At 42.3% G+C, this 25,612-nt stretch overlaps 1 protein-coding gene across 1 annotated transcript in view; it reads left to right on the plus strand.

Annotated features, from left to right (window-relative positions):
- The window catches only part of LOC116067528 (growth arrest-specific protein 7-like), a 60,007-nt gene that overhangs the window by 22,378 nt on the left and 12,017 nt on the right, over positions 1-25,612 (plus strand). The window contains exons 2-8 of the mRNA XM_031324012.2: positions 2,308-2,425; positions 11,969-12,046; positions 12,669-12,757; positions 16,262-16,315; positions 18,138-18,227; positions 22,845-22,960; positions 23,153-23,227. Coding sequence (XP_031179872.1) covers positions 2,308-2,425; positions 11,969-12,046; positions 12,669-12,757; positions 16,262-16,315; positions 18,138-18,227; positions 22,845-22,960; positions 23,153-23,227 — 620 coding nt within the window. The remainder of the gene's footprint in view (positions 1-2,307; positions 2,426-11,968; positions 12,047-12,668; positions 12,758-16,261; positions 16,316-18,137; positions 18,228-22,844; positions 22,961-23,152; positions 23,228-25,612) is intronic.

Below are 25,612 nucleotides of genomic sequence, written 5' to 3' on the forward strand. Positions count from 1 at the left end.
TTTGAGACTGTTTTATCAACCTTTGGATGACACAATCTGGACTGTGGTCATAACATCAACATCTTATAACTTATTCCCTGTTAAATATTGTTCTTAGGGTATATATACTGTATTTGTCAAGCAATTCTAATTTGATTATGTTTACATTCTTTTCATAGTCATAGTTAATATTTAATAATAAGCTATTGCACTGTTCAATCCCTGCACTGTTCTCTTTTGCACTACCACCATTGCACACAGTCTACCATAGCACCTTTAACTTTTTAAATTTCTGTGAGTGATTTTTTTATAACTTTTTATAACTCTTTACATTTCTGTGAGTGATTTTTATGTATGTGAGATATATGTGTGTCTATCTATCTATCCATCTATCTATCTAAAAGTTTTTTTTATCTTTGAAACATGTCAATTTATATTTTAGGTGTATTAAAGTGCTCATTTTCAAGTAAAATCTTTCAAACAACACCATATTTTTGTTGTACTGCACATTGCTGCAGCTCCTCTTTTCACCCTGTGTGTTGAGCTCTCTGTTTTAGCTACAGAGTGAGGCATCACACTTCTGTTCCAACTTTGTTGGGAGTTGCACATGCTCAGTATCTAGGTAAGGACTACTAGCCAGTCAGAAGCAGAGTATGAGGGCGTGCCACGCTAGCAGCTAGGCGAGCATTGTAACGTGTGTTACAAAGTGACGCACGTTTTCACGGAAGAAAAGGCTGGACTACAATAGAGCTGTTTGGAGCAGTTTGTGAACAGTGTTTTCTGTTGGAGATGGTAAATCCCTTTGGGATGGACTTTGGGCTTTTTCACTTTGTAAACCTATAACGTGCACAAAAATATAACACTATGAAGGAAAGGGAAAAAGCCAAAAAGCATAATATCAGCACTTTAAGCAAATTTAGTAAGCATTTTTTGAATTTTATTTTAAAGTTATAATCCTTAAACTTGCTGTAACATTTTTTAGGGGCAGCGCAACAAGCTGTAAACACAACAGTGGCATATTATCACCTTATATGGCTTGTTAGCCAGCAGTTCCCAGTTTCCACATCTAGCAGAGCAGACTATCATTGGTCTGGAGTCGTGTTTCTGACCGTCCAGTACTCACTCTCCTTTCAGCTCGGCTTTGGTTAATTGGTTATCCGGCTCTGGCTGCTAAATCAACTTCACGCAGATACAATTAAAAGGGGAGTTGATACATATCTGACTGCTTGAATTTGTTGATGAAAACCATGTGTAGCAATATATAATAATATTGAGGAGGTGAAGCATCGTGACACATCGTCATATTGAATCGATTGAAATCGTCGACAGGATAATTGTAATGGAATCAAATCACGAGACCAGTGAAATTTCACACCCCTACTAACTAGTCGCTGACTTTGCTAGTTAAAACTAGTTCAACTAACCAGTTGATTACTTTGTCTGCTGTTTGGCCCTGGGTAGGGTAGAGTGGGTTTATGGGAGTTTGTCTGCCTGAGAGCGCTCAGACTAAACTAAAACTGTTATCTTCATTATTCTCAAATGACTAATACAGGTTCAACTGAAAGGTCACCTTTCAGTCTGCAGAGCTCACAGACATGCTGAGAGCATCTGCAGAGCTCATAGACATGCTGAGAGTGTTGTGGATGCTCCTCAGTCCTAGATGGTCCTTGTGTTCTCTGCCAGGGGCTTTTCTGGCATGCTGTCAATGTGCAGCCAAAGGCAGCCTGGGCTTTAGAAGGTTAACCATCTGGAATGGTGCATTATTTAACGTTGCGTATGCCTATACATGCTGGCTCTGAGATTTGTCAGACTTGCCACCACCAAGGTGGACCCCAATAACCAAACTGTAGCTGATATGGAGTTTCATTTGGCTCTCTCAAGTCTCCAAACAGCATCTCCCCAATGTGTAACAGTGGTCTCAGTCTGTTGTTTTCCTGCTAATCAGTAGCAGATGTGTGCACTCTCTTGTGTTGCTCAGCTGTATGCTGTGTGCACACACTCTGCCTCTGGAGCTCAGGCGCTCAGGCAGTTTTTTGTTCTTTGTGTGGCAGCGGTGGTAGCGCAGCCTGCTCTGCTATGATGTCATTGGTTGCCGGTTGTGAAATACTTGAGGAAATGAGAACCTCATTGAACTCTGAATACTGTACATGTAGTCTTCATCTCATGTGAAGCCTGATCTTCAGTGGTTTTGTTTGGTCTTTTTTATCTGTTTATCTCCAGCAATTATTTCAACTATGACAGACCCTTAAGAAGTTTCAATTCACCTCCATTGTGCAGCTGAGCCTGTCTGTGGTTAGTGACACCAACTTGCTTTGTGTGTTTTGACAGAGGACAGCATCTCTGAGTCAGCTCCCTGTCGAGGACCTCCGAGACCCCCTGCCTCCTCAGTGGAGATGCTACATGTCTCCACAAGGGCGGCAATATTACGTCAACACCACAAGCAACGGTAAGAGCCAGTGAAATGAAAACACATTTTGAAGAAATTGTTCCAGAACATAACTCTCCCTAAAACCACAATCTGCAGTTTCTACATTTATTTTTATGTACGGGTTAAGTAAAAAAGATACGTGTTAATTATTATTCTTCTGCTTCCAGTCTATATGCTAAGCTAGTAGGGGTGGAACGGTACATGTATTCGTATTGAACCGAAACGGTACGGGCGTCTCGGTTCGGTACATGAAATTACACGGAGAATACACCGTATAAAAATAAATAAAACTCGCGTGCAAATGAATTCATGTAATGTGGAACTACTGTTACATACGCGTTTCTTAGGGACACCTAATCTGTAGCCCCGCCTTAGCTCTGACGCTCCCAAGCTCCGCCTACATGTCAAGTCGGTCCAGTGAGTCCAGACCAGAGCCATGTCTTTCTCTATCACTCTGGTCCACACGAAGCAAACTAGTTCCTTCCATATACAACCAAACACGGATGTACTGTAGCTGTATCCCTTCTTGCCTCGACCACAAATGGCTTCCAGGCCCATTTGCTTCGCTGTTTGCTCCGCTGTTAGCTCCGCTTTTAGCTCCGCCGTTAGCTGTTAGCTCCGCCGTTAGCTTCGCTGTTTGCTGCTAGCTCCGCTGTTAGCGTGTGAAGCTAACGCCACAATTCGCCAACTGCTCTGTGTAACCGAAGCTGCTCTTTTAACACCCCTGCTCTGTGCGTTCACATATGAGAGCAGCGCTTGTCTCCCATATCACACTACTAGCTGATTGTCTTATTTTGTTTACAAGTTCCAGATGGAGTCTGGAGATGATGTGGGGTAGCCTACTTATTGTTTACTGTTTACTTATCTTACTTTATACCCTTCAGGCTGTTGCAGCTAGCTCAGGGGAGAGACTAGATGACACTAGGTGGTACAGCCTGAGACATGCACAATAAAAACAATTGCCTTCTGCATTTTTGTTATGCTTTTCCCTCCATTGTACTGAACCGAACCGTGATGTCTGAACCGAGGTATGAACCGAACCGTGACTTCAGTGTACCGTTCCACCCCTATAAGCTAGGCTTATCGCTTCTTGACTCCAGCTCCGTACTTAATGCACGGACATGAGGCTGATCTTCTCATCTGGTTCTCAGAAAGAAAACACCAGCAAATCATTTCCCATAATCATGAACTTCTCCTTTTAATGTTTATTATAATGAAAAGGTATGTATATGTGTAACGTATATATAATGTATCTAATCCTAAGCTCTAGGCTTCAGAAATGGGTTTTCAGCTTTGCCCACATTCAGAAGGCATCAGGCCTGTGGGGCCCATGTCCGACAAAATTGAGACAACTGTTCCCCCCTCTTTCCATTTGTACACAATATGTAAAATGTAAGCTACAAGGTGCGCCTTTCTTAGCTAATATTTGCTTACATTTTTGAAAATTGGCAGCATTAAAAGTTTGCTGCATGATCTATATGCAGCTCCTGGTGCAGTGTACCCATTGATGTACAGAAAACTATTACTGGATTACTGAAGATAACTTGATTTTTATTTGGATTTATGGACACATGTATATTCGCAATAGTCATCAGATATAATGATATCATTAGTGTCACATTCCCGTTTGAAAATATGAGGGAAAACCGAGGCAATAACATGACAATCAATGATTTGTAAGAGCCAGAGTACAAGTGAAAGGTCAAGTGTTTTTTTAACAGCTTCTTTTGCGAACATAACAAAAGGTTTAGAGAGTCACAAAACAAGTATGATACAGGGCTGGCCCCCAGCACTAAAACTGGTCTATCTAGACAAAAATTACCTGTGTGTGAAAAAGGAACAGGTAGACTACCCCCAACTCACCTGCAGTCATCAACGTGAAAGGCAAGGAAAAATAATAATAAATTGAATTTGTATAGCGCTTTTCATGGACTCAAAGTCGCTTGAAAATCTGGGGCAGAAAGGATAGGAGTGCAACAGGATATTTTGAAGGCTTTCAAAAGACTGCTGGCACTTAACTAGACCAAACAAAGGGCTTTGAAGGACTTGTTAGAGCAGTCTACAGACTAGGCTTGGTCCGGTGTGAACATTTTCAAACCAGTTTGATATCAAGCCAAACACCAGACCGGACCGGTGTACGGAATGTTACCACTAGGTGTCGAACTTGAGTCAGCCGTTCGCAAGTGAGACTGATGAGGGAGCGTAACATAATGAGTTCAGCGACTCCAGTTAATGCGCTTCTTTCCTCGTCTTGTAATCCAAAATGTTTCCATTGCTTATTAGTTTATTAGGCTACTTTTTAATTTACCAGAAGGTAAGGTAATGACTAGTCTATATCAACAACAACAACAACATTCCACTTCCGGCATTGCTCCGTTGCTGCTGGAAATTCCGCCAGATGTCCATCTTTTCGGCTGGATGTCCGTCCCCTTCCTCTGTCTTTGTGTTGGCATTGGTGGATTTATGAGGACTATGGTTCTGGTCCTCAGATCTCTGCAGGGTAAATCCAGACAGCTAGCTAGACTATCTGTCCAATCTGAGTTTTCTGTTGCACGACTAAAAACTACTTTTGAACGCACACGTGTTCCACCAAAACAAGTTCCTTCCCGAGACTATTTTGCAGAGGCAGCGTGGCTCTGTCCGTGACGATTGTGATTGGTTTAAAGAAATGCCAATAAACCAGAGCATGTTTTTTTTCTTCCCAAAACCCAGAATGCTGTGTGGACTAGCCAGACCTTCCTCCACAACGCTGTGGAGAAGGGTCTTTTTTTAACCTTTGTCTCACGTCTCTCCCCCTGCACATTTGGTTGGTGCTCTAAATGAAGTGGTTGATATTACTGTTAGGATAACTAAAGACTAATAGAGATGATGACCCAAACGACTAAAATAAGACTAAAACATGTTTCTGTGAGATGACTCCTGAGGTGACACGTGAGATAATTCCTCCCATCTGTCACTTTGCGCAAAAAACATTCCCTGCCTTGCTCCCCAACTACACTTTAAATTGAAAAATGAAACAATATTTTTCATTAAAAATGTTCCACACAGGAGCTTGTATTTATCATAAAAATGATACGTGAGCGAATTTCATCTGTCAGTAGTCGAGTTAAACTGTGTCTCTATGGCAGTGATGGTACCAGTGAGAGACACGGGGCGTAGAAGAACTAATACTGCTGATAGGGCCTTGTTTCTGTCATCACAATCACCACTCAGTGTCTCCCTGAACACACACACACTGGCATAGAGACAGCTTAATACCCTCCTCTGTTCCGCAGACACAGCAACTGCTTTTACTATCCCTGAGTGAACTCACTGTAAAACCTGACTGATGTTACTAATATCTTGTCTTAACAGTTCTTGCTTTGAGTTCAGGAAGTTAGGAAGGTAAGAAAGTGCAGGTTTGTCAGACACAGTGTTTACCTGTCACACAGCGTGACAGCAGGTGTTTTTGTATCCCTGGCCTGGTCACGCCACAAAGTGGTATGTCAAAATTTTGATAAGCTGAACAACCTGATGCTGTTTGAGTTGTAGGCAGCATATAAACCTAAAAGGCATGAAACTAATTCTGAAGCACTGTAAACAATGTCAGCAATTTCTTTTGGCAAGTAAACTAAATGATGACATTATCACACTAACGAATGAACGACATTAAGCCCCCCTCTGCATTTCTTTTTGTCTCTCCATCTCTCCCATGTCGTTCAATTCAACAGTCTACACACAACTTGCCATTATTTCATTACACATATGAAAGGATGAATACTCTGGGCCTACGTACTTTTTTTTTTTAGAAGTGATTATATGTACATGTGAGTGAATATTGAATGAGTTTCTATGTCCCATTCATTGTCTCAAAGAGCTGTATATGGTCACCATGCAGGTGCGTCACTTCAGCTGCGGAGGAGAGTACCAACGTTAATGGCCGCGGCTCTTGGCGACTAAAGGGGGGAGTTTCCGGGAACAACAACACCAAACACCTTCTTTTTAGTTTTCTAGATATAGATATATAATAAGTATATGTTCATCATGTTCAAAATAAAGAAGGGGTGGCAGTAGCTCAGTCCGTAGGTAGTTGGGTTGGGAACCGGAGGGTCGCTGGTTCAAGTCCCAGTACGGACCAAAAGTACAGAGTGTGGATTGGTAGCTGGAGAGATCCCAGTTCACCTCCTGGGCACTGCCAGGTGCTCTTGAGCAAGGCACCATACCCCCCCCAACAGCTCAGGGCGCTGGTCCAGCACCGGCAGCCCCCTCACTCTGACATCTCTCCATTAGTGCATGAATAGGTCCTGAGCACGTGTGTGTGTATTTCAGGCCTGTGTGTAGTGATTTCTAACAAACAGTTACACAAAAGAGTGTAAATTGTAATTTCCCCACTGGGGAAAAAATAAACAGTATAAATTAAAATTATCTGTTCATTTCCCCTTGGATATTTGTTCTAGTGCCGCCACTGTATCCTACTTACTTACGATGTACTTGTACTTCTGAGGAAACTACAGCAGTAACCGGCTGCTGATGACATGCTCGACTCCGCATAGCCCTGAAGCCCCGCCCCCACTGCCTCTTAGAGGGCTGTTTGCTTGTTTCTTTAATGTTTATTAATGTTGAACATGTCCAAATTGCACCGAATGCGACACAACACATTCTTCGCACCGGCCAAGTGTGAAGTAGATGGGATGAACAGTTCTCTATATGCGAAGGACACACAAACACACACAGCACTCAGCAGCAAGTAGCAGGATAAAAATATTAAAATCAGTACCCACATCAGCAGTATGCACACATACATCAATAAACACTGCAGCAGCATCAAAAGGTCTCCCTTCTCTTCTATTCTATTCTGTTCTTTTGTTTTCTACTTCAGTGGTGGATATTTAAATTTTTAAGACTAAAACTCTGAACTCTATTTTGAACTCTCTTCCATGCCGTGCCTAGGTCTGTGAGTTTTGTGAAAATTAGTCATTTTTCGTAACTTTCTGCGTGTAAAAAAAGCCAACAGCAGCATGTGTATCCTGGCTCGTTGTTGCTGTGGCATTGTGAATCTGGCCTCGGATGCCGCAGAAAACCTCTTTTCAAAAAAACTTTTTTTCTGTGTCTTGGCTGCACGGTGACTAAGAGAGTGGTAAGAGAGTGCTCAGCCCCATCACACACTCACTGTGCTACAGGCCTGTGCTTCTTTTCAGTCCTCCCCCCGGCAACTGTTTCCTAACAAACCCATCTGATAACTGTTTTCCTCAAACTATTGCTATTTATACCATCTCTGCTATTTTTCGCTGAACCCTTTTGTTACGCTAAAGTTCAGCGAGATTAGATACAGTCCTGCGTGTGTGTTTATGTGTGTGTTTGTGTTTCTGCGTTGCCATAGTAACAGAGCAGTATGCGTGGGTAAGGGCTGCATGTCCTTGTGTCAGGGCTGGAGTTTTTTTTTTTTTCTCCAGCTTTTCCTTCCTGTGTGCAACGGCACATACTGCTGCGGTTTGTACCAGCCGTCGCCCCGCCTGGCCAATGGGCTGCTCAACATATATACTGTAGATCCACAGCACACAGACCAGCCCTTTGCTTTACAGGTATTTTTGAATGAAGTGGGATTCATAATAAACTATAAAAAAAAAACGTCTGTCCTGTAGATTACACTATTCAGAAGAGACTCACATTTGGTATGCTCTGGTTGAATAAGTTACTCACAAATCATTTAATTTCCACCTTTGTTTGCATAAAGCAACACAGTTACTTCCTAGCCCAGCCAAATAGCCCCACAACTCAAACAGAGCCTCAGACTTTGAACAGCAGCTTTGTAGCTTACATGGCTTTGTTCTCCACCTTTTTTAGTAACTTGCTTCACCAATTTACATTGACAAATGAAAAATGTGGCAACAGAACCTGGACGTTGTGGTTTACTTTCAGTTATCTTTCCTGCAAATGTCAACATTGTTCAGTTTAGACACTAAATGGTGGTCCTTATTCTTAAATTTCACTGATAACAAAATGCCGTCTGTTCTTGGCTGGTGAACGAGTGTTTACGTTGGGTCTCAATGCCAATGTCTGCTCAGCTGTCATTCAAACTCATAGCAGGCCCATCATAGTCTTAGACAACTGGAAACGTTTTTTCCACAACAGCTACAGTGTATCTTCTGCTTTTTCCTTGTGTGTTTGATTTCCATGAGAGGAGATCCCGCTGAGCACTGTCTTTGCTCTTTGTGAGTGTGAATGGGCTGTTTTGACTGATAAAACCCAGAGACAGGAGGTAGCTAATTCATCAAGGCCATATGGTGTCATATGGTTATGAATTAAACATAGCAGTGCTAACTAGGCCATTTCTTCTTCTCCCCGCTCAGAATCAGGGAAGTCGCGCATCGATGGTGGGATGGCTGGCGAACAGTCAGCTGATGCCTTTTAGACCTGCTGTTGACTGTTTTCATTCATACATTCACTTCTACACATCTGCTACACTGCAACAGTGTTGTCCGCTGTCAGCCACTGAGATGCTGCGACTCTCCAGGGACTCTGAACCAGTGATGTTTGCAGAATAGAAATGTGGTTAGGACTGACTTTGGTGAATCAGAGAAGCATGAATTGATGTTTTTCTATGTTCAATAAAAGACCCTCATCGTCATTGGATGCTACACGCTATCTGATATGATCTCATGAATTGACATCATGAGGATCCATGACAGCCCTGAAAAGGGATGATGAACTATTCCGCCAATGGCAAAGAGAGTAAATTGCGCTGACTTGGGTTTTGATTCCACAATCAAGACTATGAACGCAATTTAGAGTGATTGATAACTTTTTAGACTCCAGCTGGTCTGTGACAAGAATCCCTCCAGCTGCTGCTGCAGTATATGTATCACTGTATCCGGAGCTTTGAATCTGACAGGGGCCAAGTCTGATCACTCACCTGTTATAAAACTGGAAATGATCAGCAGTCTGCATTTCAAGAGCCAGTTGCCTAGAAACTTAACCTGTTCCACTCGGGTTTCAAACATCAAAGTAAATATCACACCTCATGCCTAAAGTCACTAGAAATATAAAAACATGTTTCATTTGACTGCAACAATTATTTTGATATATTGATACTGTATAACTTAATTTGTCCTTTCAATTGAGTTTCCTGGCTTTCAATCTGGCAAATTGGGTATTATGCACATGTCTAATGTAATATAAATCATTTGTTTTTTAAAGGCAGACAGTAACAATAACAATGTCCTTTCGGTAAGTAGATTATGCTGTATTTTTCTGCATTAATATCCTATATTTCTCCCAGTATTGATTTGTGCATGACAAGCTAACAGAGAGTAATTGAGGCATTTAGGGCCAGTGAGTAAAGGCTGTGCGCTGATGTTGAACATCAGACGTGAAGGCCCAGCCTCTGTCCATAAGCCTGCTGCCGAGTAGCCCCTCCATGCGTGTCATTTGAGCCGATGGGCTTGGCACACTTGTCTCCGCTGCTAAGCAGCGCCAAACGGAGCAGAGGCAGCCAAAAAGACCCAAATGAAATAAGAGCTCTTTACATGTCCGTGCCTTTTCTTTCTATGCTGACAGGAAATGGCTAATGTAGCTCAGTGTTGTGCTGAGAATGGACAGTATAAAAGAGAGCCCTTCTATATTAGGGTCCGTGTCGGTCGTTCTTGTGTTCTCAGCATCTGTACCAGCAGAATGATGATGGAGGAGTATCAATGCATCTATGGAGCTCAGTTAACTGTGAAAAGTTTGCACTTGTCATATTCAGTTGGCATTACCCTGAAAGACAACAGGTGACTGATGAAAAGAAGCTGAGTTCATCCAGAGTCACTTAAAATGACTGAGGGGAAGAGGGGCATGTGGACAGGCTCTCCAACCAACGACTAGTGTTTCAAAGCTTTCCACCATGGGATTGCTGTCAATTCGGATCATGATATGACAAAAGTAGTGAATACCCATTTGAAGGGAGTATGAGCAGGTAGAGCTGGGCAATATATCGATATTATATCAATATCGTGATATGAGACTAGATATCGTCTTAGATTTTGGAAATCGTAATATGGCATAAGTGGTGTCTTTTCCTGGTTTTAAAGGCTGCATTACAGTAAGGTTATGTCATTTTCTGAACTTACCACAATGTTGTAACTGTCCTATTATTTGCCTTTACCCACTTAGTCATTATATCCACATTACTGATGATTATTTATCAAAAATCTTATTGTGTAAATATTTTGTGAAAGCACCAACACTACAATATCGTTGCGGTATCGATATCGAGGTATTTGGTCAAAAATATCGTGATATTTGATTTTCTCCATATCGCCCAGCCCTATGAGCAGGTAGTTTACTATATAATTACTTTTGTATTGTCCTTATTATCATGAGTTAAGAACACCCATCTTACATGAAATGTCTGTTCAAAATCCTGAAATGTTCTGGTGTACTGATGATGAGCAAATGGAGTGGTTGTTTAGATTTAAAATATATAAGTTGGCGACTTTTGCTTCTAAAGCATGGCAAAGAAGACAAGAAGGTTTATTTGTTTAATTTATGTTGCTATTCTGGTATCTGGTCCCTACTTATTGGTGTCTTGTAAGCCCATTTGGGCAGGGCATACTTTTTGTGTGCATGTCACAATAATAAAATGATTCGTTCAGTCAGATCTTATTGATGCTATTTTGGCAATAACTTTCATGTATCTCTGCTCATACACTGTCACCTTCATATAAAAGCACAATAATGAGTTATACCCGAGCAGTCTGATGTGTGTAGAGCGGAGATCTTCAACAGGGGGTCAATGCAGGGGGTGCTTGTTAAGTTTTTTCAAAAATTAAAAAGTCCTAAAATGATAAAACATATTAGCAAATATAAATCCCCACTGATGATAGGCTAACTGGCCTATGGGTAAGGTAGTCACTAACATCCACAGATCCAGTTCATACAAAGGATTCACTGTTCGACATGTTTGTTTAACACTAAAACATGATTTATAAAATCATGCCAACAATTATTAGGCTATTTTAATAGCTTAGTATTTCATGCAAAAAAGGTATTTATAAAGGCTTTAGGCCTTTATAAATGCAGTTTAATATGCAACTTCATTTTATACAATATATGTAGTAAGGGGTCCCTGCTCCGTCTCTCTTTCAGTTAAGGGGTCCTTGGCTTAAAAAAAGACCCCTGGTGTAAAGGTCTGTATGGTTAAACTGTAGCAGCCTTGCGTCATTTCCAGGTGACTTAATAAAGGTTTAACTGAGTGAATGGCCGTGCATAACGGCACTGAGCTAGGGCGCGGCACTTCTCACAGCCTGCAGATTTATCAACACATCAGTCCTGATCATCGAACAGGTCCTGCTGCCTTCAGATGCTGCATGCATAGTGGAATTGACACAGGAATATCATTTGGAAGTGTTGGGCTAGTCATCCCAGCAGCTGTGCCGTAAGAGACTGTAAGCTAGTTTAACTGCTGACTACAATAAGTGCCAAGTTTGCACCCGCAGATAGAATCACTTCTTCTTCTTGTTGCCCAAATGGAACTAAAGTTCCAACACTGAATGACAGCCTGTAGTGCTCTCCTAATGTCATTTGCCCCCCCCCTTTCACCAGAGACGACATGGGAGAGGCCGTCCAGTGCACCTGGGACCCCCAAGACCTCTCTTCGACACAAGAACTCCCTGCCGACAGGTACTACAAATCTATCTCACTCCATCTGAACTCTCTATCATTTCAACCTCCTCAAGTGTCAGTGCTCCGGGGCTGTGAATTCTCCTAAAATTTCACAGTGGCACGAAGCACCCGCTCATGCACACCAAACACACTTCCTGTGACTCATTTTATCTTTAGCCTCAACTGCAGAACTAAGGCTCTCTGTCTTTCTTTTGGCCCATCTCTAAAGGCAGATGAACAGAAAGAGCCAGCAGGCTAAGGTTTGTGTGCTGGTTTCCACTCAATAAAGTTGGTTAGCATAACTGGACATTTCCCACTCACTCTAACTCATAGTAGCTAAGACATTCATTGAGTTTTAATGGTGCAAGACAATTTTGTAAGTTTGAAACTAGCAGTTACTAAGATCTTAGGAAGGACTTTGTAGATAAAGTTAGTCATGGATTTACATATATTGTAACCCAACCCCAGATCTCTGTTTTTGCCCTAAGCATTGGATTGGTTTGACTCTGACTGATAAAGATACGTGAATTGTCCGTGGATCAGTACAGGTTTACAGCCTTATCTACAAACACCAAAGAACTAATTACATCTATTTCTCTCTCTGTCTTGTCATCTCCCTCTTTCTCTTATTTCTCTCCAGTGAATGGATTTCACTCAGGTGGTAGTCCCTTGCATCATGTGGAACATTCACACAGCAGTCTGGTTAGGAAGAGCAGTACAGAGCCACAGGTAAAGCTGTCTGACTATTGTTATTCCTATTCCTGTACAACATGTTACACACCCACTGCAGTCTAAGACATTTGTAGCGTGAGCATAAACTCTGGCTGAAAAAAAGGTTTCCATTAAACCATATCAACGTCATGCTACTTCCTTTTTTATATCAATGTCATTTCTCAGGCACAGTACACCTTATTTGCATTTGAACTAAAACAGACATCATGTCATCAAACTAACAGGATAATCCTGAGCGAGAGAGAGAGAGAGAGACGTTTTTTCATATTAACTCCAGACAATGTCAGATGAACTAGGTCTGGACATTGTACGGAGTTTCCCTTCGTCACATCGAACACACAACAGGAGATTGTCCGTGTCAAACGTGTTCTCACTCCCTGGAAATCCTCTGTTTGGTTAGGCGAGGGGTTGCTCCTGGGTAGAGCGTGCAGGAGGCAGGGCATGACGCAGATTACAGCGCGGTTACAGAGCCGCTTCCTAATTTGGTCAATAACAACCGAGTCTCTTTCCATTCCTTGTCTGAGGATTTCAGCATCAACCCTTATGGTACATTTGGTTTTCACGGCAGGGATCGCCCCGCTTCCCAGCATTGCACGCTAGTGGGCTTGCCACCAGTTTTCACTGACCAATGACAAGCAAAGAAAACAGGCTACACCCTCCCACAACCGTGATGGCTGCAGCTGATTGGACGAACGCGTCACGTGGGGCTGGCTGCTCCCGGATTTCAAAACCGACTAACGTGGCAGATCATTTGGAATACAATCTTTTAAAAATTGTTCACAGTTGTAAGCGAAAATAGGCCACGCAGTTGCTCATTTCAGATCGACAACGGTCAGTTTAAAAGATTTCCGTCAGCTTTTGAGAGGTGTCGATCCTCTCTCTACCTGCGCAGTACCAGAATGCATTGCACGGCTGCTCCCATAGAAATGAATGTGAAGCGTGGAAATCACGCTGACAGTGCACACGCACCATTCCTGACACAAGCGTCTTCCTATAAACCACTCTTATTTACCCTTGGATGTTTGTTTTTTTACAGGTTTTTATTGTCCGGTCCAACTGATTCATCATATTTGTACTCTTGGGGTCTCCTAGAACAGCTCTTGGCCCGCCTTCCTAAAAAAAAACAGTCGGCTCTGATTGGTCAGCTGGCCCATTCTGTTGTGATTGGAGAACCAAATTCTAGTCTCGCATTGCCAGAGAAAAACATGCTCTGGTTTATTGGCATTTCTATAGACCAATCACAATCATCTTGGGCGGTGCTAAGCGCCGGACAGAGCCACAGTGCCTCTGCAAAATAGTGTTGGGAAGGAACTTGTTTTGGTGGAACGTGTACAATCAAAGGTTGTTTTAGTCGTGCAACAGAAAACTCAGATTGGACAGATAGTCTAGCTAGCTGTCTGGATTTACCCTGCAGAGATCTGAGGAACAGTTAACCATAGTCCTCATAAATCCATCGGAGTTTAGAACGCCAACACAAAGAAAGAGGAAAATGAGGGACATCCAGCGGGACATCCGGCAGCACCGGAGCAATCCCCTAAATGAATCGTCGTCGATATAGACTAACCAAATTTATACAAGCCGCTGAGCATCACTATTGAGGAATTTCAAACCGGAATATGGGCTAAGTGTTTTTAGGCAGGAGAGAAAGCTCCATTTTGGGTCATATGTTGTTTTTTTTTAACACAAAAAATGATGTAACACACTAAAAGATGGGAAAAATCCAAAAAGCATAATAGGGGCTCTTCAAAGTTTTAGTTGACGGAAAGTTATTACATTTTACTCAACTTCTAGTCAAAAGGCTGGGCTGTTGAGGCCCCTGACCTTCACTGCTACCTGTGTGGCAGCGCACCCGACCCCAGCGGTTCCTCCCATGGGATGGAGAGGGGGATGCTACGTAGCTTTTTTGGGCTGTTACGGGCCGGGCCCGGCCCCACCGGGTTGCTGATTTACTAAAAAGCCAGGAAAATGCAATTCAGGGTTATACACAGGCTTCAAATTACTCCAGTGAAATGTACTGTGCTTTCAGAGTACTGTAATAAGGGTAAAATTACTGAAGGGTCATATTTCCACTGCATTTTTTAATGTGCTATTATTAATGACTTCTGGTTCAACATGTGTAAAAAAATTGACAAGAAAAAACTCTCCCTCAAAGCTATTTTTTGCATTCTTGGAATATAATCAATAGCAACAGCTGGCCATAAGACTAAAAACAAGACATGTAGTCATATAATCCATTGGTCAAAAAATAAGGAGTAGTGCAGCTTTAGCATCTTAACACAGCCTGTGTTTGATAATAACGATGTATGACATAGTCTTCCACATTTCACATCTCTCTCTTTAGGTCTCTCATCATTAAGGGAGAGGCTGATGGCAGTTAGAGCAGATTAATCCCTCCTACACTATCTGCTCCCTTGGTCATAATTAACCAGGCAGTCAGGGTGCAGTTATACAGGATCCACCCACAACATATCTCTGTCTCCTCATTTCTCTCCTTTGCTGCCTCTTACACTTGTGCACACACACCCATCATTCGAAAAAAATATAAAAATAAACTGTATATACATTATCCATCCACCACATCACTCCTGTCCTCCAACAGCTCCACTGGCTCCCGGTCCAGTTCCGTATCCAATTCAAAGTCCTCCTGTTTACATTCAAGGCCATCCACAACCTCACCCCCCCATATTTGTCTGATCTCCTCCAGGTTCCCACTCCCTCCCGCTCCCTCAGATCCTCTTCGTCCATACACCTGTCTGTCCCCTCCGCCCATCTCACCACCATGGGGAGCAGAGCATTCAGCCGCTCTGCTCCCCGTCTCTGGAATTAATTGCCACCCCAACTCAGAAACATCGATTCATTCCCCCATTTCAAATTGCAACTCAAAACACATCTGTTTAAAACTGCCTATTCCACTTGATGTCAATTGCTCTGCCTCTTTCTGTTGTTTCTATTGTTGTTTTATTCTTTATTTTTATTTTTATTTATATTTTTTTGCTGCTTTTAAATGTCTTATGTACGTTGTCCTTGAGTGCCGAGAAAGGCGCCTTTAAATAAAATGTATTATTATTATACTATACATATTTAGTTTTTCTCATTTTCTTTTTAATCTCTGTCCCCTCCATTCACGCTGTTGGTTTACTATGACTCTATTCTAAGCTTAAGAGTTAAAACTCACACATGCATACATCCACTCTCGCACACAAAGAGAAAGTCATGCTTTGCTCTGCAAAACTATCCTCCCTACTCACTCACACACACACACACACACACACACACACACACACACACACACACACACACACACAAACACACACACACACACACACACACACACACACACCAGCAGCAGCAACAGCAGAGAGAGAACCAGACAGACGTAACAGCACTCACCAGAAAACAACTGTGTTTGTGTGCGTGCGAGTGACAGTGTGTGTATGTGGAGCAGTCATGTCTGACATGGAGGACGGAGATTTTGACGGAGCGTCCTTCTTCTCTCCGCAGAGCCCGGGATCAATGTCACCCACCAGGAAACACAACAAGGAGACCACGGTCACGGTAAGTGGGACAACTAACGGGAACTCTTACCTAACCGGGAACTCCCCCTGGCTCTCTACAGTAGCCCTGAAGGAACACATTTAATACCAGCAGAGGAGAGCTTGAGTAACCCCCCCCCACACACACACACATTGTCACCCAAGTTTGAAAGGGAAAATGCAATTTCAGTCAAGTCAGATTGGCCATGGGACTAATTTAGTTTGATGTTTGCTGCATCAGTTGTTGGTATAACATACATGAATACACATATTAAACACACTGGGACAATATACAATTTATAGCTTGACTATGTGACAGCTGGAAATGAGTTGATTTTCCTCTTCAGAGTTTCCTATCCATTCACTCCTGTGAGAACTTGATGTGTTTGCATTTGCTAGCCTTAAATAATCTGTATAGCTATACATGCTATAATGCTATAATAATGAGGCTAAAATTACAGGACAAGGCAAAAAGTCATGAAGAAGTATTTGTGTAATGCATTTTAGCTAGGTAGGATGTTGGGTGTATGTAAATCATAGAGTGTGATCTAGACTTGCTCTGAGCAGTGTACTGTTGTGATTGGACACTGCCGTGCCTTGTTACGAGTGTTAATCTGAGATTGGACATTCACCGTTTGGAGGAGGGGTTTAATGGATGATCAACTGGTCGAGGTTACGGAAGGTCAGAAAGAAAGTGCCAGTGTGTGCGTGTCAATGCAAACAAACTAAGCCCTTCATTGGAGGCTGTTGAAAGTAGCCTTGCCCTCATCTCCACCAAAGGAAGCGGGGGTCAGTTAAAGCCTTTCTAGCAGGACCTAAGCAGTGATTAAATAAGAAGCCATCCCACAAACTAATTATAAGCTTCTTAAGCCAAGATAAAGTTGAATTACAGGCCTTTTTCTTCTTCTTCCTGTATTTTAATCTGAATATTAGCTCTGGAAAAGTCGTCATATTTGTTGATTTGCTGTGGCTTTACCATTAGACAAGGGTGCTCTCTGGTGCCACTAAAGTTTTTGAACTAAAAACTATTGACTAAAAAAAGTGCATCCTCTCTGCAGGCTGTTCACCCCTGAGGTTAATTGGAATGAATGTGAGAGAAGACAAAGCTCCTTTTGTTTGTCTTGGAGTCTTCACTAAAACTGGTGTCTGTATCATTATTGTGAACATATTGCTTTTGATTCATTTGATTTTTGAGATGTGTTTCTTTTCTTTCCCTTTTTTGTTTCTTGCTTTCCTTTCTTCCTTTTCTTGTCATGACCAATTGAATTGGCAGCTGAAGAATCTGAGCACCAAGATAATTAAAGGCAATCTTTTGGGAATTCATTTTGCTGATTGCTGTAAACCAAAGTAGAAATTCTGAGTGTTGTGGTAGAGAGCTGAACCATAAACCCCAAAAAGCTGAGAATCAGTGAACCAAATGTCCCCAAGGACGGGCCGGATAGAGAGAAGTGAATCAACGATTCTGGGTTGATTGGAAATGTCTTCCTTGAATGTGTTGTCAGAGCTGCCGAGATGAGAGTACAGACTGCAGAATGCCTTGAATACCAAAGCTGAAGTGTGTGTGTGTGTGTGTGTGTGTGTGTGTGTGTGTGTGTGTGTGTGTGTGTGTGTGTGTGCTGTACAGTTGCATCAAAGCAAAGTTGTCATGATACTTTAAAGTGCCCCATTAAAACTCTCTCCCCCCTCCCTCTCTCCCTATACCCCCTCTCCTTCTCTCTCTCTCTCTCCCTCTCCTTCTCTCCCCTTCTCTCTCTCTCCCCACTCCCTCTTTCCCTCTCCCCCCCTCCCTCCCTCCCTCCCTCCCTCTCTCCTCTTCCCCCCTCTCTCTCTCCTCTCTCTCTCAGATTAACTGTGTGACATTCCCAACTCCTGCATGCATGCCGGAGCAACAGCTGCTGAAACCAAACGAATGGAGCTACTGTGACTTCTTCTGGGTAAATTCACCTCAGCATTTACGAGGCTGTAAATTTGCTGTGTGAAACTGGTTGCGGTTTTTCTGAGGGTTAGATCAAGACCAGCAATTGTAACGTGTCTTCTCAGGGAACTTGTCTAGTTCGGCTTAACGGATGTACATTGCTGGGGTAAAGCCTGACGCACCGGATTTTCCTCCCCTTCCACTATCTCTCCTATCTATTTTGCAGGGGGCTAAGCTCCGCCCAGGATGGTTGGGATTGTTTTAAAGAAATACAAACAAGCCAGAGCGCTTTCACCTGTCCCAGCGAAGATTAGCCGTGTACAGTAGACTATCTACTCCAGCACTATGTCAGTGCTGAAATTCAATTCAATCTTATTTATGTCTATGCAAACAATATAAGCTAGAAATACTTCCTAGCTTCCTTTAAACACAGGAAGCTAGAGAGGGACTCGTCGCGTTGCGGATATTGATTGGCGTTTACAGTAGCTTATAGCGCCAAATGTGCATTATGTTCAGCAGCCAGGCTAGCAGTTTAGCTGACTCTGCCCGGACGGGGAGCTCCCAGTGAACACAGCCAGAGTCTCCAGACCAGGACTGTCATTAGACGGAGGAGGTTGCTGAGTCAGCTAATAGCACAGCTGTACAGCTAACAGAGCGAACTAGCGGCTAACTACAATGAGCAACAGTTAGCGGTTACTTTAGCAACAAATAAAGCTTTCTGTCCAATAAATGACACCTAATGACAACAGTCATAAACATTCATAGACTCTGACACTCCTTCATGTACATGACGGTGTCATGTCATAGTTATGACAATTTTGGGCCGAAACGTTGTGTGCCTGATTCTGCACTATTAAATAATTTTTCGGAGCATTTAACTGTTGCGCGGACTTTACCTTATTTGAATAGTTATGACAGTGCCTTGTCATGGTTATGCACACCCCTTCAGAGAAAGTGTTAAAGCTCCATTGTGTAATGTTCTGAGTTGATTCTTAGCAAAAAACCCTTTGTTCTTTCACAAATATGTGCTCATTCATGTGTAATTAGCTCCACCAACTAATCAAAGTATTTTCGTAAGCGTAGAATCTGCCATTCAGAATCATTCAGAATACATACAAGCGAGTTGCTCGAATGACAGCCGCCATGTTGCTCTTCCATCTTTAAAATACATTAGCCAAAGAGGGACATACCTCCGCCTTTCGCGCTTTTACACTCAGTGGCACCGTGACGAATGCCAGGGAGGGGGAGAAGATTAGTCGCGAATGCAGATTTGAAAGCCTGTTGAAGATGGAGGATCACACCTATTCTCAAGGACATGTAACATGTAAAAGAGAATTAAAACGACAACGCGACAGGCAAAGCAACAAGACCAAAGTTAATATTGGAGTGGTTTTTCCAAGATGGAAAGAGCTCATAAGGAGCAAGGATTTTAAAAAGGAACACCAAAGTTGCCTGCTTTCTTCTCAAAAGGTAATTCTGCCTATTTGTGTAAATTCAAAGTTTTATAGTTGCTTGGCTAACTATAGCATGGTTGTGCATAACGCTAGAACGACGTCTAGGATACGTTTCTTTGCGTCAATGATGAAAAAGAATTGTCTACCTTGTAACATAAACGTAATCATATGTGTCGTGATTTCCCTGGCAGCTCACGTCATGTGCAGTTGTAACACAGACTAGCTACAGCTAGAACAGCTGTGTGTAAACGATGGAGATACTAAGAGCTAATTTCGGTTTTATTGACATTGTTCATTCTGCTCAGAGAAAAATATTAAAAACACAAACCTCCGTTGCTTCTTTCCTACGCTGTAAACATTGCCTTAACTATTAATCTCGTACAATATACAGAATAACGATAGCACTGATACTTAACTAACATTAGCTTGCATATGTTTGGGAACCTGATAGCTGATGTTAGCAATGAAATGGTACCAAAATAACAAAAACGTAAAACTATTATTACACTGGAAGGAAAACTCACGGACGAAGTCGTACTTCTTGGAATAATACGGCCACCGTAGGAGTTAAAACCAAGGGGGTAAGCCTCTCCTCGGACCGCGAACCTCCTATGGAGCCATTTTAATGCTACAAAGCGATCACCCCCCGTTAGCATTCCATTGACTGCCATTCATTTTGACGTCACTTTGACAGCGAATAACTTTACATCTGAAGCGTTTAAAGACTCTATTTGTCCGTTGTTTATTTCTAAAGAAACACGACAATGTATAAAAGGCTCCATTACCTTGTACCTCACGTTATGGCTCCGTAGCAGACGTTTTTGTAAAAATATGCTAATGATTGTGTCATAACCACGCGACTTACTGTCGCATAGTAGAGGAATTACCGTATAGTACAGGAGAAGCGCGCAGGCAGTTTCGTCTCACATTAGCTGTTTAAGTGTAATTACTAATGTTAACTAGCATTTTAGTTAGCATTAATTAGCCTGTGCCTATGTTATCTCCTTACATATACCTATGCTCTCCGTCTCTGCAAGATTGGGAATGATTGAGATTTCTCTTGGCACAGCTACCAGAAGACTTACAACTTTCAGACACGTTGCTCACGGCACATTTACGTCGTCTCTCTCAGTTGGAGGCTGCGCAGTAACGCTCAGCGCTCACCGGAAAAGTGCTTCTAACGGCCTTCACTGGTCTCCGTCCAGAGCAACGGGATCTGTTGGTCCATTCTTATATACAGTCTATGGTTAAAACGCACTCGGAATGGGATGGGCTAGAAAGTAATATTCATTTGGTTGTCATATACAATTTCACCGCTTGATGGGTGAAATTCTTACACAATGTAGCTTTAACAAATCCTTTTAAAAGTCGATTCTACCTCTATTGACTCTGCTGCTCTCCCCAGTAAATCACTAAATGAACATCTGGAGTCAATATGAATGAAAACGTCACCGGACCCTTTTCGTCTTTCAACATGACTCCATATTTATCTAAAACTGCCTGTGCTGCATGCTGACAATCAGTATAGACTTTAATGAAATCCAACAGACAGCGCAGTAGCATAATATAATATATATATATATATATATATATATATATATATATATAGATAGATAGATAGATAGATAGATAGATAGATAGATAGATAGATAGATTAGAGCTTACATGTAATAGATTACATGTAAGCCGCTGGTGTGCAATGAGCCAGCTGACCTCTGCTGCTCCTCCACCCCTGCAGTGTAATCTCTACCAGGTGTGGTGTGTGGGGCTAACACACTGTAGTCATACACACTGAGGTGACAAACCAGTGGAAAGAGTGGACACCAGAGCCAGGAGAGTCACTCTCAAACCTCCTGCTTTGGGACTCGGACTGATGCGATGATGATCAGTCTGTTCACATGCTCTTAAATAACCAGTGTGCTGTTCCCTTTCTGCATTAAATCAGATCATATTGTTTTAAAAATCATGGAAACAAAAAAAACATTATTGGGATTAGAAAAGCATTTCCGTGGATGCACTGATGAGTGCAATTTGTAGTGGCAATTTGTAATTGATCCTGTATGAGACAGAAAGCCAGTGGAGGGAGTGAAGGATGGGTGTGGTGTGGTCATATTTACCTGCCTTCATAAGAATCAGGGCTGCCCTGTTTTGGATGTTTCGTGGTTTTTGAAGGCTCTTGCTAGGAGTCCCAACCAGCTAACACTTGTAGCGAATCCTCCTAGCATTCCAAATGATTTAATTCAAACTTTAACTGGTCCTGACACAAAGTTGATTCTAGGATTCTACATGGGTTGTTGTTCACAGGTAAACAGTACAATTTAGGTATACAGTATATGCGCTAAATGAGTTCATATTTCGGTCTACTTGGGGCATTGGAGCAAATTGAAAACATAAAAATGACTGTGAAAGTTGTTACGGCTAACATGTTAGAAAAGAATTTCCAGACGCTGAGAATTAATAATTCATTTATGTTGCATTTCTGTCACCACCAACTCCTGGGGCAGATCTCTGTCTCTAGCTACTAAACGCTGCACTGTGCTCCCCGGCTGGTCTCGGCCTGGGAAGGGGTTAGGGTAAGGGGATAGGATAAGGGGTTAGAGTAAGGGGTTAGAGTAAGGGGTTAGGGTAAGGGGTTAGGGTTAGTAGTGTACAGTGTTGTATCAGAGCGGCCTGCTTCTGCTGGACCACCTTCATTTAGTTTGAAGCCAAAACTACAAGCTGAAATAAGCTAAAACACTCTGCAGACCTCTCATATTACCCAAATTTATTTATCCACTGTTGACATAAAATGATGATTGGTGCAGCTTTAAAAAAAATAAGGTCATATGTAGGGTAAATCTGATTACTGACTTGTTGAATGTAGTTGGATAGATTTGGTTTGGAATCTGGTTTATAATCAGCAAAATGTCTGTTTAAGGCTGTGTTTAGACTGCCTGGGTCGGCCGTCCGACTATTCGTTTCATTGACCTTCCCCCCGCCGCATCACCCTGCAGAAATTCACCGGATCACTTTTTTTGGTGTGAATGCCCACTAATGCATCTTTTATCTGATGTTGCTGCATGACTTCTCTCCCAGAATGCAACAGGCGATTGATTTGGTCAAGGTGTGATGTTCTTGTGTTCATTGCTAAGTGTTTGTTTGTTCAATGTGTTTCTCGTGTGCTTGCTGTGTTTATCTCGTAGACCGATAAGAAGGATCCCCAGGGTAACGGCTGCGTCACAGGATTTGAGGTTTTGCTGCAGAAACAGCTGAAGGGGAAACAAATGCAGAAAGAGATGGCAGAGTTCATACGAGAAAGGTATTAGCATTTTTTTCACACTTCAGCCTCAGGTTGCCATGAAAACCATACAGTTGTCATTAAAACAAACCGTTTCCCCTTTCTGTGCTCATTCATGCTCATCACTGTGTTGCACAACACAGGAAACACACATGGAAGCAGTCAGATTGCGTAAAGGCTGTGTGGTAATGAAACTCTCTGCTTCCCTCTCAGGATAAAGATAGAAGAGGACTACGCCAAGAACCTCTCCAAGCTCTCCCAGAACCCTCTGGCAAGCCAGGAAGAAGGGTGAGTGAAGGAGGACAGTAGCCTCTCACACACGTGGTCGGATTGACAGATATGAATCAACATTAAAAATTAGAAAAAACTACACATCAACACTTGGATCCACACTATGCAGCTGTTTGGAGATGAGGAGGCTGTAAATTCTGTGTTTTAAGGCTTCTTCCTTCACAGTATAGTGTGTAATAATATGAATGTGATACTTCATTGCACCGTAGAGGGCATATTTCAGCCATGAAGCTGTAGAGGATCAGTATTGATGATTGACAATATGGAAAAATATATAAATGGCTGAAAAGAACAAATTTCATACATCCACTGGTTCCAGAGTTCTGCCCTTCTATGTTTTATATCATTGGACATTGAATATGTTTTGACTGTTTTTGGTCAAATATGAAATCTTGAGCTGTGGAAAGCTTGAGATGGCCATTTTTCTTTGCTTTTTTTGACATTTTATCAACAAAACACTTCATCTGGAAATACAGTGAATGATTGATCAGTCCTAGAAGGCAGCAGGCGTTTCAGCAGATGTAGCTGCTACTTTCCATTTAAAGGGGCCGTGTGCAGCCTGTGCGCGTGACAGTTACAGGATCATGATGAAACATAGTCATGAAGTCATAAAGTTAGCAAACTGCCAAATAATGTCAGCGTTCAAAGTGAAAAATTGATTTACTGATGTCCCCAACATAAATGTATTCAAAATTATAATATAATATTTAAAGAAAAGTCTCCAGCAATTCCAGCCGTGGCAGTAGCTCAGTCTGTATGGGACTTTGCTTGGGAACCGGAGGGTTCCCAAGTGAGATTTGAGTTGAGGAGGCAGACATTGAGTTGTGTGTGTAGAGGCTTTTAGGGGAACCCTGCAGCGAGACAGAGTTTGCTACTACTCCTGTTTCCTGTAGTGTGACAGCAGAGGGGACATCATGCTGAGGACAAGTCTTTGTCTGATTCTCCGAGGGGATGCAGGAACATGGACAGGAAGCTAACAGGCAGCTGAGAAGGGGCCCGGCCGACTGAAGACACCCGCTAAGAGAAGAAGCTGTGATTCAGCATCGTTATTTACCTCTTCTTTATTAAGAGATTCCAAGGATGAGAGTGTGTAGCAACGAGACAGAATCACTGCAGCATCACAAGCTGCAACATAACCTTCAAAAAGAACAAGAGGCCAAGTGAGATATTCAATTTATCTGCCATGCATACATGGAGAAATAGGTGTTTCAGAATAAATCAATATAATATAATAGTTTAGGGTGAGTGGGACAATTCTAATGACACTACCTTATCAAACAGACCTTATGCCTGCGTATGGTGGCTGGTTAGCTAATGTTAGCTAACAGAAAGTCAGTTTGCTAACTTTAGCTGACTCTTCTGTACATGGGCTACTGTGGTGCTAGCTGCTGAATTCAGAAAAAGTTACATAGGCTCACTTTGACCTCATAGAAATGATTAGTTGATTTCCCTTTCTAGACATTTATATCAGACCATAACGTGGTGCAAGCCATGTTTAGCTGCCCACCCCCTACCACTGTTTACATGCATATACAATAAGCCCTCTTGGTTTTAGCATGGTGAAAGAGACTCGAGTGGGATGGAGTTGTCCCATATAGAATCCAGATTATGCCACCCAGCTCAGTCTGCCCACACCCAGAAAAGTGCGACACAATCCTTCCATTCTTCTCTGTTGTCAGACAGGACAATCACTGTTTTGTTGCTCAGTTCCTAGCATTCGACCAGCCCAGCCCAGAACCATCTATTTATTCCTGAATTTACCATTTGTTTGGTAGAGATGTGACCGTGAGGCATGTGACCACTTTTAATGCTACCATTCGTGCTCTGTGTCACTTCTGTTGGATGGAGGGACTGCATGGCGGGAGTTACAGTATTTTGTAGCCAAGCGATTGTCTGTCCCTTGGGACTGTGAGACTGTAGCGATACGACGGATGTCATTTACTCTGTGAATAGCAGTTAGAGTGGTGCAAGAGCTTGGAGTCATGGGAAGTGAACAAAGGCTTAAATTTCCTCTAGCTCCTATGTTTTAAATTGCCGTACCTGTATGAGCTGGCCTGAGTTAACCACATTATAGATCTCTTCACGTGATTCAAAGAATCAAATTGAAAATGTTGTATACGGAAGATCCATTCACCATGTGTTAGACCCCAGGGATACACACAGTGTTTTGGTGAGTAACACTGACTGTAAACAGAAAACTCCACTTTAAGTTTCTGTAGGCGCACTCTTGTCTTTGTTTCTGCTCAAGCTTACAACTCTCTCCTGCGTAAAACATACACCACCACTTTCAGGCTTTCATTGTTATATGAATGCATATGCAGGTCTCTCATCTGGCTGTCCCATGACTAAATCTGACTATACAAGTAGAACCATATCGGCCTG

Source organism: Sander lucioperca, chromosome 5 (assembly GCF_008315115.2).
Source record: "Sander lucioperca isolate FBNREF2018 chromosome 5, SLUC_FBN_1.2, whole genome shotgun sequence".
In the NCBI taxonomy this organism is placed as follows: Eukaryota; Metazoa; Chordata; class Actinopteri; order Perciformes; family Percidae; genus Sander; species Sander lucioperca.